This window comes from Pseudoliparis swirei, chromosome 3 (genome assembly GCF_029220125.1).
Source record: "Pseudoliparis swirei isolate HS2019 ecotype Mariana Trench chromosome 3, NWPU_hadal_v1, whole genome shotgun sequence".
Lineage (NCBI taxonomy): Eukaryota > Metazoa > Chordata > Actinopteri > Perciformes > Liparidae > Pseudoliparis > Pseudoliparis swirei.
Window position 1 is genome coordinate 7,065,364 of NC_079390.1, and position 17,439 is coordinate 7,082,802.

The window sequence follows — 17,439 nt, forward strand, 5'->3', positions numbered from 1 at the left end:
TCTCAATTTCGCGCACATGCGCAGTGACTTTACCTCAGGCTGCTGTTCGTGTTGCCACCTGTAGAGTGACTTCGGAGTCAAAACAAAAATATTCTGGAAAGTCCTGATATGTGAAAGCAAGCTAACCAGCTAAAGCACGCAGCTGCAGAGAACATTTACAAAGTTGTTAAAACAAACTTTAATAGCGTACAAAGTTAATTCGTTGGATACATTTCATAATGGAGATCTCTCCAAAGTTACGCTCTGTCTACAACTTCTTTTGGTGCGTGTTTGTGCTTTAGCTGAAGAGCTGACGTTGTCTAGTATCATCAGTTAGCTTAGCATTGGACTCCCAGCTAAAGAAGTCCAGCCTCCTCTGAGCTTGTTGGACGGTAGACGTTTGTAGCTGAACTCGCTGGTAATCGGCCTTTTCTTCTGTCTTTAACTAAGAGTACAATAACGTTAACTGATGTGTTTTTTCTCTCTAAAACTGCTTAAAACATCACATTGTTATCGCCTCGCTTGTTTCCAGCTCACTTTGGATTAACTGTGGCTTGGCACTTTCAAAAAGTTTTTAAAGTGTACATTTCACTGGCTCGTTCTGGATGCATCCTTCTCATCACTCTTCGTGTTTTATACTTCAAATGTGTTTCCACAGGTTTCGTTGACTGCAACATCCCAAACATGTCTATCCTTGGATTAAAGAAGAAACAGCCAAAGACTTTTAAAGTCAAAGTTGTCACCATGGATGCTGAAATGGAGTTCAGCTGTGAGGTATGGATTTATTGAGGCAAGCTCACTGAAGCATGGCCGGAAATATACTTGCATGTTAAATATTTTATTTTATTCATAAATCATGATGTGCAGACTTATCCATTGCCTTATGAATTCGTTTTGAAGCTTTTAGTTACTGTGCTGAACGTAGGAGACGAGATCAGTATGCTTCCTCTTATAAAGTGAAATGAGAGTTTAAGTCCCTGTAACAAATAAACAAAGATTATTTTGGCACTTTTTTTCTGTTTTACATTCATTGTTTACATTTTTTTAAACATAGCGTGGCCGAAGTTGTACGGCTTCCTTGGAATCGTATCAGTCAGGGTTTCCCCGGGGAAATTGTTAAGCAGATGTTTAAGCTTCCCTGATTCTGGTGGGTCTCATTTTGTAAACTACTTAGTGAGGCTGTCTAATTGATAGTCACGCTCATTAAATACGTGCCATATGCTCTGTTAATAGTGTCTCTGCTTAATTTCCCCCTGATGAAGTGTATTGATGTTTTAGGTTAGTGAACCAAGTCTTTATTTTAAGCAAGGTGTCACACCTCCACTACAAGTTACTGGAAAAATACTCTAAAATACATTGACTCAAGATTTGACCACAATGAGTAGAAGAGATATTCTGTTCTCCACAAAAAGATCATGACATATACGTTCATATTTGGGCTGCTTTTACCAGGAAATGGGTACAGATCAGCAGCTGCAAAACAACATGTTTTCTTTCGGCCACTTAACTCGCTGGTCTCCATCACTGTCTGTTTCTCTCAGGTGAAGTGGAAAGGTAAAGACCTGTTCGACCTGGTGTGTCGCACGGTAGGTTTGCGGGAGACCTGGTTCTTTGGACTCCGGTACACGGTGAAGGACACCTACGCCTGGCTGAAGCAAGAGAAACGGGTGAGTGAAGGCGTGAACTGGCTGAAGAGGCTTCAAAAACACACGACTCCAACTACATGGTTAAATGTGGTTAAAATGTTTTGCACAATGCAGATTATTCCTTTGTGTGGTCCGTCATTTAAAATGTAAAAATAATCTGGATTATGGGTCTGAAATTAATTCTGCAACTAATTATAAGATTATTATTTTACTATTTTTCAGTCAAACAATTGTTTCGTCAACAAAATGTCACAACAAAATACCCGTATAAATAAAATGTGTACAAGGTAACATATTTAAATTGAGAATCAGTCTTCCACCAAAAGATATTCAGTTTAAAATATTATAAAACAGCAACTTCTCAAATCAGAGAGGCCCGAGCAGGCCAATGTTTGTCATGTTTGCTTGATGAACTACTGTAATTAATTGAAATTGTTTATAAATCATAAGTTGACCAACTAAAATGTATTACCAAAAGTGTTATTAGTACCTAATTAATCATCATGTTACTAATCATGACATTTCAACCTAAGCAGGAGTCGGGTCTAACTAACTTCTCCTCTGCGGTTTCTTTGTTCTTCCAAGGTCTTGGACCAGGAGGTTCCGAAGGACTCTCCCATAACATTTCATTTCCTGGCTAAATTCTTCCCAGAAAAAGTAGAAGAAGAGTTGGTCCAAGAGATAACGCAGCACCTCTTCTTCTTACAGGTAATATAACTGATAATATGTGTTGTTAAATAAATAAATTATAACTTTCGCCTCGGGATGCACTGATCAGACTTTTTCAGGGACGATACAGATTTCTGGGCTTTGGGTATCGGCCAATATCGAATACCGAGCTAACACCAGTATTTAATTATTAAACCATAAACCTGACTGTGTGGAAGAAACTAGGATTACTTTTTATGGTTAAGACAATGTCAGGCTTAACTGGAACGAAATATACCATAGAAATACACAGATATAATTAAAGATTATAATTATAAACCAGATTGCCCCATTGTTGCAGATACCTGACGTAGACATTTTAGTTGGTATTGGTGCATTTCTTCTTTGGCATCATTGTTCATTTGTTGTTCATTTCTTCACATTCTCCTATAGGTGAAAAAACAGATCCTAGATGAGGAGATATTCTGTTCCCCTGAAGCATCTGTTCTGTTGGCGTCATACGCCGTCCAGGCCAAGGTAAGCAAGCCCTCCAGAGTTAATGTTCTCTTTCTATCAGTTGCTGCTCCTGCAGGATGTTTGTCTTACCTGTGTGTCAATCAATATCGCCCACCTGCAGTTCACAGTTGATGCTTTATGCAAATACACTTTAAGAAACATCGATTTATCATCAGTATGCTGAGGAGCTCTGTGTGTGTGTGGCGTAACGGCACAGATGGAGCACAGTCATGCAAAATTTACAAGCATCCGAATATTTGCATCCCGTCTGGGCGGTGATTTTGTGTCCTCAAAAGAGGAGAACGCACAACTGTACACATTATTTAATTCCTCTCCCTCTATTTCATTCCCAGTACGGAGACTATGACCCAAACTTTCACAAGCCGGGCTTCCTGGCACAAGATGAGCTTTTGCCAAAAAGAGTAAGTTTACATTACGTGCGCGTTTAACTTTTGTTGTTCACTTGTGTGCGTGTGCACAGGATATCATGTTTATGTCTGCGCCCTAGGTCTTGATGCAATACCAAATGACTGCTGACATGTGGGAAGAGAAGATCACAGCGTGGTATGCAGAGCACAGAGGCATCGCCAGGTGGGACTGACCCCGAAATAATCCTGAAATCCATCATGTTGAGAGAAACTAACACCTTTACAAAACGTGGTGTGGGGAGATTCTCGTGTTCAAAGTATCCCGCTCATGATTGAATGTGTTCACATTGTCCATACAGAGATGAAGCTGAGATGGAATACCTCAAAATTGCTCAAGACCTTGAGATGTACGGTGTCAGCTACTTTGCCATTACAGTGAGTGTAAACGACTGCCTTGATGTGTCAGTTAAGCTACATGTTACATCTTAATCATTACCGCCATGCTGGTTTACATTTGTTGCACACATCCCATTGACAGCAAAACAAGAGGGACACGGACCTGTTACTTGGAGTGGACGCTCAAGGACTTCACATCTACAACCCCAACAGCAAACTCAACCCCAACAAATCCTTTCCGTGGAGCGGCATTCGCAACATCTCTTACAGCGAAAAGGAGGTAAATGCAAACAGTGGTCTTCTGGCAGCAAACTTCACTTCCACCTTAGAGGAGAAATGGGTACAATAAACAGTGGCAACAACCTTTTTTTAAATTATTCTTTAGCTGCATATACACTACCGTTCAAAAGTTTGGGGTCATCCAGACAATTTCGTGTCTTCCATGAAAACTCACTTTTATTTATCAAATGAATTGAAAATTGAATAGAAAATATAGTCAAGACATTGATAAGGTTAGAAATAATGATTAATATTTGAAGTATTAATTTCGTTCTTCAAACTTCAAGCTCAAAGGAAGGCCAGTTATAGCTTATATCACCAGCATAACTGTTTTCAGCTGTGCTAACATAATTGCACGGGTTTTCTAATCAGACATTAGTCTTCTAAGGCGATTAGCAAACACAATGTACCATTAGAACACTGGAGTGACAGTTGATGGAAATGGGCCTCTATACACCTATGGAGATATTTCATTAGAAACCAGACGTTTCCACCTAGAATAGTCATTTACCACATTAACAATGTATAGTGTGTATTTTTGATTAATGTTATCTTTATTGAAAAAACAGTGCTTTTCTTTGAAAAATAAAGACATTTCTAAGTGACCCCAAACTTTTGAACGGTAGTGTAAATACCACATCCAGAATTATTTGATGAGGAAACTATGCTTGAATATTGTTTTTTGACTTTATATGTGCAAAAGAAAAACTGCTGATGCTTAAAGCTGTTCATAACATCTGCAACAGGATTCTAAAGGCCGCACAGTCGTGCCGTCTGTCAGATGCTAAAGAGTTACATTACATTACATTACATTACATGTCATTTAGCAGACGCTTTTATCCAAAGCGACTTACAAATTTCAACATTTCAACCAAACTAAGAACAACAAGAATACAGGAAGTAACATTTAACATTTCCTCAAACAAAACGAACTACAAAAGTAAGTATAAGTAAAGTGCCACTGAAGTGCTAATCTGTGTTTTAATCCAGATATAGTCGGAAAAGGTGTGTTTTTCAGTCGAAGATGAGAGATTCTGCTGTCCTGATGTCAGTGGGGAGCTCGTTCCACCACTGAGGAGCCAGGACAGCAAACAGTCTGGATTTCGAGTCAGTCGTGTGGTCGAAATGAACCCGTTACCGTTCCCGTGTTGCAGTTCACCATCAAACCCCTGGACAAGAAGAAAGATGTGTTCAAGTTCTACTCGTCTCAACTGCGCGTCAACAAGCTGGTCGGTCGTCTCTCTGTCCATGCAAATGTCCAACGACGACGACGTTGGATGAACGTGGTGTGAAGTACGTTCGCGTCTTTTTTTTTTTTAGATCCTGCAGTTGTGCATCGGTAACCACGATCTGTTCATGAGGAGGAGGAAGGTGGACTCCATCGAAGTGCAACAGATGAAGGCTCAAGCCAAAGAGGAGAAGGCGCGCAAGAAGGTCAGTGCTCTCTCATCTCCAGGGAAGTCGTGAGAAGAGCAGACGAGACGTGACGGGCACTGCGTAGACACACGTGTGGCTTCCATCGAGTTTCCTCTCTTCCTCCATCTAGATGGAGCGTCAGATCCTGGCAAGAGAAAAACAGATGAGAGAGGAAGCGGAGCGGGCAAAAGAGGAGATGGAGCGAAGACTCTTCCAGCTGCAGGACGAGGCCCGGCTGGCCAACGAGGCGCTGGTGAGAGCTTCATGTGGAACAACAGTTTGTTTTTGACTCTGCCAGATGTTTGGTGAGCTCCTGTTCGGGCAACACGCTCCTGTGGAGAGTTGCAAGAAATGATACGTAGACATATTTCTCCATCACGCTAAGCTCTAAACTCTTCCACAACCTTATCTTAGTGTTTAACGATACTAGTTTGTAAAAGTGCTTTTCTTTTTCTTTTTTACTCTCTTTTTTTAATTTGAAGCAGGCCTCAACTAGATATTTACAGATGTCTTTCAGATGAGTGACCTTACATGTGCAGATGTTTAGATGATGCTCATTTTAGTTATACACTACCGTTCAAAAGTTTGGGGTCACTTAGAAATGTCTTTATTTTTCAAAGAAAAGCACTGTTTTTTCAATAAAGATAACATAAATCAAAAATACACTCTATACATTGTTAATGTGGTAAATGACTATTCTAGGTGGAAACGTCTGGTTTCTAATGAAATATCTCCAGAGGTGTATAGAGGCCCATTTCCATCAACTATCACTCCAGTGTTCTAATGGTACATTGTGTTTGCTAATCGCCTTAGAAGACTAATGTCTGATTAGAAAACCCTTGTGCAATTATGTTAGCACAGCTGAAAACAGTTATGCCGGTGATATAAGCTATACAACTGGCCTTCCTTTGAGCTTTAAGTTTGTAGAAAAAAATTAATACTTCAAATATTAATCATTATTTCTAACCTTGTCAATGTCTTGACTATATTTTCTATTCAATTTTCAATTCATTTGATAAATAAAAGTGAGTTTTCATGGAAGACACAAAATTGTCTGGATGACTCCAAACTTTTGAACGGTAGTGTATAACTAGGGAGTGATCTATTCTCTATTGTACATTCATTGATTTATGAAATAAAATCAGGTCTAAATATGTCAAAACCTGTTCCAGTTGTCGTTGACTGATGCCGTTCTCTTCTGCATGTTGTGAATGTCCACTGTAACGTCCATCCATGTATTCAGGCAAGGACTTTCTAATTAAAAGTGTTGTTTCTAATGTTCTAATTTTCCAATCTCCTCCAGTTGCGATCCGAGGAGACGTCAGACCTGCTGGCAGAGAAGGCTCAGATAGCTGAAGAAGAGGCCAAGCTGTTGGCCCACAAGGCTGCAGATGCGGAGCAGGACAGGCAGAGGTTAGAGGTCACCGCCATGAAGACCAAGGAGGAGAAGAGGCAGATGGAGCAGAAGATGAGGGAGGCGGAGCAGCTGGCTGTGAAACTGGTGGAGCAGTCTGAGAGAAGGTCTGACTCATTTGGACTGGTGTCGCTTCATGACTTTTTGTTTTAGTTAGTTATTACTCACTTACAGATTTTTTTTCCCTATGCATTCAATTTGTTTTTATGAAAAGTAATACAGGACTGTCTCAGGAAATTAGAATATTGTGATAAAGTTCTTTATTTTCTGTAATGCAATTAAAAAAACAAAAATGTCATGCATTCTGGATTCATTACAAATCAACTGAAATATTGCAAGCCTTTTATTCTTTTAATATTGCTGATTATGGTTTACAGCTTAAGAAAACTCTAAAATCCTATCTCATAAAATTTGAATATTTCCTCAGACCAAGTAAAAAAAAAGATTTATAACAGCAAAACAAAATCAAACATTTGAAAATGTGTTTCCAGGTGTTTCGAGTTAATTAGACGATTCAAGTGATTTGTTTAATACCCTACTAGTATACTTTTTCATGATATTCTAATATTTAGAGATAGGATATTTGAGTTTTCTTAAGCTGTAAGCCATAATCAGCAATATTAAAAGAATAAAAGGCTTGCAATATTTCAGTTGATTTGTAATGAATCCAGAATGCATGACATTTTTGTTTTTTTAATTGCATTACAGAAAATAAAGAACTTTATCACAATATTCTAATTTTCTGAGACAGTCCTGTAGTTATATGTATCCATAGTGAGTGGAAAAAACAGACAGTCTTCAATTCAGTTTATTTTATAAAGCCCGATATTACAAATTTACCTCAGGGGGCTTTACACTCTGTACACATACGACATCCCTGACCTTTGACCTCACATCGGATCAGGAAAAACTCCCAAGAAATAGAGAAAAAAGTGAAGAAACCTTCAGGAGAGCAACAGAGGAGGATCCCTCTCCAGGATGGACAGAAGCAATATATGTCATGTGACCAGAAGGAATCATTAGAGTTACAACACATGCAATGAGTATGATTGAGTGTATGAATAGTTGGTAGTAGGCATGGACCACGATCCATACCGCCATGATCCATCAGGCAGATGGAGGTAGAGAGGAGGAGTGGGCGGGGCATCAGACCCAGCCAGGTCCAATGGACCCAATGAGACGTGAAGTCACAAAGACTCCAGAGAGGAAGCAGAGTTATTAATGTGCGATGGAGAGATGAAAATGCATCTATAAGTCGAGAGAGAAGAGGAGAGAGGCGCTCCGTGTATCCTAAAACGTCCCCCAGCAGCCTATAAGTCTTCCGGTTATAATACTTCCCAGCTGTTGAGTGCATGTTCATAACGATGTCGTCCGTCAGCCTTGAACCAACCGGATCTCTCATTGCAGGTTGAAGGAGGCAGATCACCTGAAACAGGACCTGACCGAGGCCAAGGACGCCGAGCGGAGAGCCAAGCAGAAGCTGCTGGAGATCACCAAAACGACGTACCCTGTACGGTGACGCCGCCGCATGTGTGCTCCGTGTGACGCCCGCTGGTCTTTAGTCGTGTGGCTGAATTTAGCGTCTTTGTGTTTAAAAGGCTGTTATTGAATATCTCTGCCATATTAATACAGCTTCTCTCAGTGATTTCCTTAGCGCAGGTCAGTGACTACCCGCTGTGCTTTTAAATGTCATTTATATTCTTTTTATTACTTCTCGTGTATGAATGCCCAATCGGTGATGGTTGGTGCATTTCCTGAGTTCTCGATCAAGTTCATACAAGAAAAGAATCCTTTGTGATTCTACATTTTCCCACAGAAAACAATTTCACCAAATAAATACACCACCGAACGAGAAAATATAAACCCAAATACAAGATGCACTACCAACATCTATTTTAAGCGTTTTCTTATCGATTAGATTCATTTGTGTAGGAATAGTTCACTTTCATTTAGTGTTGTAATAACATCTGTCAAATTGCATGTACGGGATTCAAAATGTATAATGCACGTTCTATATTTGTGTCCGTGTGTTACGACCTAACTTGACATCCGTTTGCCTGTCTCCCAGCTCATAGCGGCCTACTCTGCCCCCCCCGCCCCTCCCGCTCCTCCCGAAGCGCCCGACTTCGCATACGAGTCGACATCTTCGCGCCTCGACTTCAAGGACTCCGACATGAAGCGGCTGTCTATGGAGATCGAGAGAGAGAGGTGAGATCAGATCCCCCTGGCAACGTTGCTTTCGAGAGGACGGTGAGCGATGGCGTGACGTGCGTTTTCATAATCCAGGCTGGAGTACATGGAGAAGAGCAAACACCTGCAGGACCAGCTGAAGGAGCTGAAGACGGAGATCGAGTCTCTGAAGCTGGAGGAGCAGCAGCAGCAGCAGGCGGGCGTCTACAGCCTCCTCAATGAGGCGCGGGGATACCCCCCCGAGCCCGCCTACCAGCCGCACAGCAACGTACGCATCATCTCCTTTGTGTTCAAGATAAAGAGGTTTTTTTATCGTCGTTGTTGTTGTACAACGACATTTTGGTTTGATGGCCCACAGCCAGCCAGAAGCAGAAAGTACAATAAGAAAATACGCGACGATAAAAATGTACACATAAAAAAAAACACGGATAAAAATGTACACATAAAAATACACGAGGAATAATAAAAATCTAAAAAAACGGTACCAAGTAAAATAAGATAGAATGTGTGCTGTTTTCATAGTGCAATTGTGTAAAGCGTCTCAGTAATATTGTTACATTGTAGCAGCTTGGTAGAATGATTATTACTAATATAAGTTGTACTGATTGATTACCTGCCAGAGTGATTTATGGAGTAAATAATCAGCGAATAGAGCTAATACTAAATAGTTTTTACCCCTTTTTATCGTTATATATTTGGAGTGGCCATTTGTCGTCCGTAATCAAACAAAAAGATAAATCAAACCGCCACTGATGCACCGTGGGTTTTGGTGTTGACGCATGCAAAAGAAAGTACTGTCCATTTCCGCCTGTTAGTATTTTGATAATTTATTTCTTAAACCAACAAAAAAAGAACAAACAAAATGTTGACACTTCCCTGTGCTGTGGTAAAAAACCATTGGCCACCCTGGTGCATGCTGGTCCTGTGCCTATCCACCTCTACATATAACCACATGTGCCCAGTGTTACCCAATCAGTGAACCTACAACTAAATATATTAAACTAAATTACAACTATCCTAAGAAACAACTAACATCTCAAAACATAACCTAAACTAGAATGGGCACTCGGTAGAGCGCATACCTTCGCATATCACAAGATTGGGCATTGATTTATGAACATGTTGGCATTAGTTGCATGCCAATTGGATTAAAATTGACCGCGCTATGGTGAAAATAAGATGTCATGACCTGACCTTTGACCCGATCGATCCCAAAATCGAATCAAATGGTCCCCGGATAATAACCAATCATCCCACCAAATGTCATGCGATTCGGTTTAATACTTTTTTAGTTATGCGAGTAACACCCATATAAATAAATACATAAATAAATAAATACACGGCGATCAAAACATAACCTTCCGCATTTTCAATGCGAAGGTAATAAGCAATAAATAATCAATATTACTTTACAATAAAACCTCAATACAAAAGTCAAATTAAATAGCTCCAACAATATTATTTGGCTCCGCAGAGGAAACCACAGCCGACTTTTTCCCAAATGAAAGTAGCATGATTTATTTAATTTGACGGTACAAAGATGTCGACTTTCCGATCAGAATTGTCATTGTTGTACGTGGAGCACAAACCTTCTCCTCTGTCGTTAAATAACAAACCGTCGTCCACGTTGCTATTTTTAAACGGCTCGTCTCCGTCTTGTTTTTCAGCGTAACTCTGCGTACATGTCTCAGATGGGCTTCTTTGAAGAAGTGTGATCCCGGCGATGGGAGGAAGGAGGGCACCGGCTGCTGTGACTCAGGGCTTTCCTAACATGTTTTGATTCTTGATTTTTACTTTGCTGAAACTAACAGACACGAGCACCGCGACGGAAAGACCGTAAAGGCATCTGAATAACAAACGGCCACTCGCTCCGGTCGTCCCGCACCTTCCACATGTGTTGTTATGTATTCAATGAACACACTAATGTGTGTATCCTACGCTGATTCAGGACATGGTGCTGAGAATGGATTTATTATAGAGTTGCTGATGTTTTTTTGTGGTTTTTAAGGGATACTCGGCTGTAATATGTCGTATGACAAGTTCCACATCGATACCTGAACAACATTTTGGGATTGAGGTTCATGTTCGAGGCAAAGTTCCTGTATTGAATGTCATTTGGTAAATGTTCCTTTTCAGGCTTGAGGATATTCTGAAAAGTTCTAAATCTGGTCATGAAATCTGGTTGTGAATCTGGTCATCCGCTTTCAAACCGGCAGAGTGTTTCTCCAACTTCACTTTTGAAAATAATAAATACAATATATTTTTAAAGCCCATATTTCTGATTATACCTGTACCAAGCTATTGTTGAATATAGCTTTGAACACTAAATACACTTAACCCTCCTGTTGCCTTCGGGTCAATTTGACCCGATTCAATGTCTAACCCTCCTGTTACCTTTATATTTACTGACATATTTTACCCTTGGGGTCAATATGACCCCAGCTATTAAAATTATGAGAATTAATATTGTTTTCCAAGTTTAAGTGTGAGGTACTTTATGTTTGTTTGTTGACTACCGAAAGAACACCGACATTAAACATTGAATCGGGTCAAATTGACCCGAAGGCGACAGGAGGGTTAAAACAACTCTTGATCATTAAGTTTTAATGTGGGGGACAAATTCATTGTAATTGTGCGGATTAGGGAAATTCATAAAACTAAAGAAATTGCGACGGAAAGAAAGTCCAAATCTGCCGGGACAATGCCGAGATGTGACCCTCCCTTAAAAAGGTCCGGTGTTCCACTTGAGTTGGTTTGCTGTTCTGTTGGTTCACACACTTCCTTTTCTGTCAACGGCATCGTGCCTCTTCATCTTCATCATCGTAGCAGTTCATAGACATGTTTATTAATATTATTTACAAGCTTGAGCGCTGCCATTTCAAGTGTTTTATATTTTGTACTGTAGATTGTTGATGTGCCTTGAACTTTATTTTGTACTATTAAGATTTTTGAGTTGCTTTGATTTTCTTTGCTCTCATTGTGCCCGTGTGTCTTAGCGTTGGTGTCCTTCGCGTTTGGGGGGTTGATGCCGATTCCCGACGGGCTTACACGTTCATGGCGTTCCGGTTCTCTTCTTTTCCTCCGCTCTCGTACTTCTCAGGGTCGATCGCTGCAAGGAGAATCTAATCGTTTCTCCCCTGAGATAAACGCCATTAACGTTGACCTTGTTTGACATTTAAGTTGGTTAAGTTCAATAGGTCATTCGTATGGTAAAGGTTATCGACAGCGGCGTCTTTGCTGAATTTCACAAATATAGACCGGCATAAACTCTGTGAATGTTTATTTGACTGCACTCCTCATTGCATCCTCAGAAGGGAGAGAGGCTGAGTGCCCAGCCACAGACGCTGCAGGTCCATTATTTGGACTTCTTTATGGACTGAACGGTGAACTATTGTGTAATTGGTATTGTGTTAAATGTCCAAGTGAAAATGCCCTTTTTCTTCCTTCTTTTTTAAACCCATTGCATAAGTGCTTCAATTAGTATTTTTAACCTTTTTATTTATTTGTCCTATAAATCCTGAAATAACATCACAATTAATGTTTTCATGAGGTCATTGTGGGAAGTTTTTGTTTCCATTTTCTCAAATGGGATTTTCTTGCCAACTTTAAATCCAGTTTTTAAATATATATATATATATTTGACACCTAAAACCATATTTTACCCGAAGGGATGTTTTTTTTGTTTCTTACATGCACAACAAATTCCTGTCGATGTAAATGTCGTCATCTTTCCTTCGGAGGGAAAATGTTCTTTTGATAGACAATTCTTCGGAATTAATAATTTCAATATTTCAGAATGACTCGGATGTTTACACTTCAATCTGATATCAACAAGTAGTTACAAAATTGATTTGTAACTAATATTTCATGACACCAGTGTTTAGACAATTACCACAACATCCAGTCGTTTATACAGATCATGTTTGCATGGAGCTGATTACAGTTGGATTTATTTTATAGATATAATGAAATGTAAAGAGCGCCGATCATCAGCTAACCGCTCAGGTACAAACCTAAAGCAGCTGTATTTCAGGGCAAAACATTGGAACATGAAATCTGCTACGTGTGTATGCATTTAGAAATATTCACATTGAAATGGAGTCGCAGGCATTTTTGTGTTAACTAAAGCCATTTGGATTTGTGTGGAATGAAATAAAAATGTACCCTACTTTGATATTTGTGTAATGACCTCATCATAGCCATGCTGCGCTTTAATAATCTACCAGTTTGTGCTGTGATTTTGTTAAACAATAATCCCAAATGAAGGGCTCTGAGTGGCCCGTGGACGTGATTGGTCGTCGGTCCCGATATGTTGGCCTGCTATAGGCCGGCCACCTGTCCAGACCCGCCTTCCACCCACGTTAGCTGGGATTTGACCCCTGAATAGGACGAGCAGTTAAAAAATAATGGAATAATTTATAGTCTTAGTAATAGTTTTATGGCTGGAGCGATGTACGTCCCTGTGTGACACAATAGTTTGTAAGATGTGATTAAATGGACTTTTGAATTTATGATACAAGACACTGTGTGTTTGGTCAAACTGCATGATTATTAAAATAAAAACAGTATTTAGAGGTTTTCAAGAAAAGAATAGATACATTTGTAGTGGGGAAGTGACTGTTGGTAAATAGTCATGCTGTATAATGACTCTTATTTTCCTTTAGTTACAACCTGACCAACAAACAGCCAAATCAGGACAATATATTTGTTCAGCTGACATGGAAACAGAAGATAATTCAAGACGGAAGGTAAACCTTTCTCAACAGTTGTGTCACTTGCTCGGAGTGCGATACACAAGACAAAGGTTAGTGTGCAACACGGATGAGAAACTGTTCACTTCTTTGTCCCTCGGAGGATCTTATCTCGTGTCCCCTTTTCCGCTTCCTTCGGCTTTTTTTCTTCTTATCTGCCTCTTTTAATGGATAAGAATGAGCTAGTTGGAAGAGGCCCAAAAGCAAAGGCTGTACCTCAGGCGAAGCAATTTGGGAGAACAGCGGCTACCTGTCAAAGTGTCAATATGATTAATAAACTATATTTTATGTTAATAGGGCCATCAAATGCCGCTTTAACAAAAGGAAAGCACAGTTAATATGACAGATGTGCTTACTGTGTTCACTCACTCCTCACTTAGAGCGGTGTCCTCCATCACCCCCCACCCCCACCCAGCTCACACCGGACGTTGGACACTTTTTTTCTTTAAAATCATTGATGCCTGTGTTTTTATTTTTTATTTTAATTTTGAAATGTCTTGTTTTAAATTTGAATGTCCTGTCTTAATTTATATATATATATATATATATATATATATATATATATACATATATGTGTGTTTAAATTTGACTGCTGCACTGACTGATGAGTCGTCAACTGAATTTGTTGTATGTTTTTTTACAATGACACCTGACAATGTCCAGATGGGAAGAATGACTTAATAAACTTATGAAATGTGCAAAGCGAATAGAGGAGCTGCAAACAGCTGACAACTGGATGATGGAGACACAGCTGCAGAAATAAATAATAAGTGTTGGAAAAACATTTTGCTTCATTTTGGAGTTTTATTGGCACCCAATCGCATATATATTGAATTATTTCCTATTAATGTAGTAAGTGGTTTGATTTGGATGCTAATTGCAAAAAACTGTGTTGTATGAAAAACAATATATAACCTAATAGTGACAGTCAATGGTATATATTTAGTTTGTGGCCTGGAATTGGGACCAGCAGGATCTGAAACATGGATTATTATTCTGATCATATTTCCCATGCTGACCATGGGATGGCAGTATTTCACAATAGCAAGAGACGAGTGTGAACATTAGTCAAACGTATTAAGTGAGCATGGCATCATGCCATGCTGTACACCAAAACATTGTTCAAAACCGTAACGCTTTATTTCATTTTTGTTGGCGTGCTTTAATGTTTTAATGTATAGTACTCGTTTCTCAACTTTCCTCCTTACTTATATATGTATCCGTAACACAAAGTAAAACTTCAATATTTTGTATTCCAGATAACTGGCAGCATTATATTAGCTAATGATGCTACTGCATATTTAAATGAGCGAATGAATAAATAAAATGTTCCGTGAACAGGTCTAACTGAAACTGAGTTTAAGTCCTCTACAAACACACCGCCCTCTTCCAGCCTGCTGCACATCTCCGCTGTCAACACACTCTCTGTCAAACCAGTTTGGCGTATATAATTTAGAATGAATGTCCAAAAGAAAGTCTGGTTTCACGTCACGTGGGATCTTTCACTATCTGTACAAATAAAATAAACACAGAAGCACTTTTTATAATTGTGACAAAATCACAATCTTAAAAAGTCAAACTATTTATATATTTAAGTTTTTCATGGCTGCATATCTTATAAAATTAGCACATAATTGGATACAAAAAAGTTTTTAAAAAGAAGCTAGAATATGTTGCTGCTTCATTATTATTATTATGTAGCTTATGTCAGGTTGCTGAAACAAACAAGCTAGAAAGTCTAAGAGAAAGTTGTTAATGTGGATGAATTCATCCTCATTCATGCATTTAAATAGTGAGAACAATGTGTATCGGTGTATTGCCCCACAACATGTCAACGTTATTGCCAACCATGTTTAAAAGATTTGAAAAAGACAACAACCCCAGCATACTTCACTTCCACCTGGATTTAGTTTGTTATTGTGTTTGGTTTTCAATTCATTTTCAGTGCACACAACAATGTAAAACTGCTATTCTCCTCTTGAGAATGTAGCCCATGCATCCTTCTTTCTGTCTTTGTATCAATAAACATGTATCAAGTATAAAGAAAACCATATCGACACAATGGACTACTATTCCCCAGTACATTGTCACAAAATAAGTAAACTTATACTCCTAAATAACACCGATATGCAAAACCTCTGCATTGTGTGTTCAACATAAGAGCGTATATCAACATGTGAATGTCATATCCGAAGTATGAATGTCATATCATAAGTATGTTCTTGTTGGATTGGAGAAGGCGTCGTCGTTCTCACTCTCAACTGATAACACCTCTTCCATTTCTGCTCGTTTCAGCTGAGACTTTGTCGACGGCGCCTCGCTGTTTTCGGACTTTGTCGACTCCGCTCTTTTCTTCTGAGACTTCGTCGACGATCCCTCCGACTCCGCTCTCGAGTCCGGCTCGGGCCCGTCCTCCCACGGAGGCCTGGCGTACACCGGCGGCTTCGTGGACGATCCATCGTGGCTTTGAGACCTGGGAGGCCCCGCCCCCGCAGGCTGAGACGTGGACGCCGGTACTCTGATGGGTTGAGCGACCCTGCTGGACCCGTTGGAGGAGCGGACCACCAGGTAGCGGACCGAGGGGCTCTTGTCTGTGTTGTGGGCATTGAGGGGGCACGCGGAGCTGATGAACAACCCCCCTCCCAGCACAAGCAGGATGGACGCCCCCCATCCGATGTAGATGGACGCTCCGATCTCCCTCCGCTGGGCATCGATGTCGGCGCTGTAGAACTTCTTCACCACCGACCCGGCCGTCCACGACGTGGGAATCAAACACAGCAGCCCCGTGACCATCAAAACGGCCCCCGCCGCCACGGCCACCTTGCCCTTGACCCCGCCCCCTTCTTCGTCCAAAAAGCGAGTGCACTTCCCCCCGACGAAGGCCAGGACGAGGCCCGCGCCGCCCGTGACGGCGGCGAGCACGACGAGGGCCCTGGCGGCCTGCAGGTCGCTGCTGAGCGCCAGGAGAGAGTCGTACGGTTTGCACATGATCTGCCCCGTGCTCTGCACCACGCAGGTCATCCAGATGCCCTCCCAGATGGTCTGCGAGGTGACGATGGTAGTCCCCACGAAGGCCGTGACCCGCCACATGGGCAGGATGCAGCTGATGATGACCCCTGCCCAACCCAGGAGGCACAGGGCGCTGGCCAGCATCTGTATCCCCATGGAGGCCATGACGTGGGGGGGGGGGGGGGGAGGGGCTGGGGAGATCTCTGAAGGCGCTCGAGAGATCCTCTCGATGGTCTGTTCTTGTATGTGGAGCTTCTTTGGCGTCGACTCCCGGCGACTCTTCTCCTCTCTCGTATCCTTTTCTTCAATCCTTCTCAAAGTGTGAGGTCGCCGTTCTCCTTCACCTCCATTTCTGTGCACTTTTCTTCACCTGTGTTGTTGTTGTTGCCACGGTGGCGATGCCGTGGAGGTATCTGTCCCAGGGAACGCCGAGCCCAGCCCGACTCCTTCAGTGGTGCGTCCGGCCTCCAGTAGCTCGACTCCGGGTGTGTCTCTCTCAGCCTCAGTTCATTTGTTTACAGCACACTTCTCTTTGTTTCAGTCCCTCCTCTCTCTCTCTCTATCTCTCTCTCTCTCTCTCTGTCTCTGTCTGTCTCCTCTCTTTTTTTCTCTCTATCTTCTCTGTCACCTGAGTGGGTGCCTGTGTGCTACTGGTTCAGGTGTGGACGCACCGCACCTACTCGGCAGGGAAACAAAAGGGGGAGGAGGCTGACGGAAGAAAAAAAGAGAGAGAGAGGGAGAGGAAGAGACTTGTAGATGTGAAACCGGAACATCATCAATTCCCTTCCTTATCATCTTTGTCTCATGGAAATATTTTGGTAACGATA

General features: G+C 41.1%; 2 protein-coding genes across 4 annotated transcripts; one reads left to right on the forward strand and one right to left on the reverse strand.

Annotated features, from left to right (window-relative positions):
• Positions 1–82: 82 nt before the first annotated feature.
• nf2b (NF2, moesin-ezrin-radixin like (MERLIN) tumor suppressor b) lies at positions 83–13,026 on the forward strand. 2 transcript variants are annotated; one of them, XM_056407161.1, is made up of 17 exons: positions 83–262; positions 638–753; positions 1,521–1,646; positions 2,211–2,333; positions 2,727–2,810; positions 3,143–3,211; positions 3,298–3,380; positions 3,517–3,592; positions 3,696–3,833; positions 4,987–5,061; positions 5,153–5,266; positions 5,379–5,501; positions 6,552–6,769; positions 8,070–8,172; positions 8,731–8,870; positions 8,949–9,120; positions 10,520–13,026. In XM_056407161.1, exons 2-17 carry the CDS (start codon positions 664–666, stop codon positions 10,565–10,567), a joined length of 1,782 nt encoding a protein of 593 aa, XP_056263136.1. In that variant the 5' UTR covers positions 83–262; positions 638–663; the 3' UTR covers positions 10,568–13,026. The 2 variants fall into 2 exon arrangements, with proteins under 2 accessions (XP_056263136.1, XP_056263126.1); XM_056407151.1 differs by having other exon boundaries at positions 84–397.
• Positions 13,027–15,492: 2,466 nt separating this feature from the next.
• LOC130188706 (claudin-4-like) lies at positions 15,493–16,777 on the reverse strand. Of its 2 annotated transcripts, XM_056407181.1 has the most exons (2): positions 16,139–16,777; positions 15,493–15,859 (listed from the first exon to the last, which is right to left on the reverse strand). In XM_056407181.1, exons 1-2 carry the CDS (start codon positions 16,775–16,777, stop codon positions 15,812–15,814), a joined length of 687 nt encoding a protein of 228 aa, XP_056263156.1. In that variant the 3' UTR covers positions 15,493–15,811. The 2 variants fall into 2 exon arrangements, with proteins under 2 accessions (XP_056263156.1, XP_056263150.1); XM_056407175.1 differs by having other exon boundaries at positions 15,493–16,777.
• Positions 16,778–17,439: the final 662 nt, after the last annotated feature.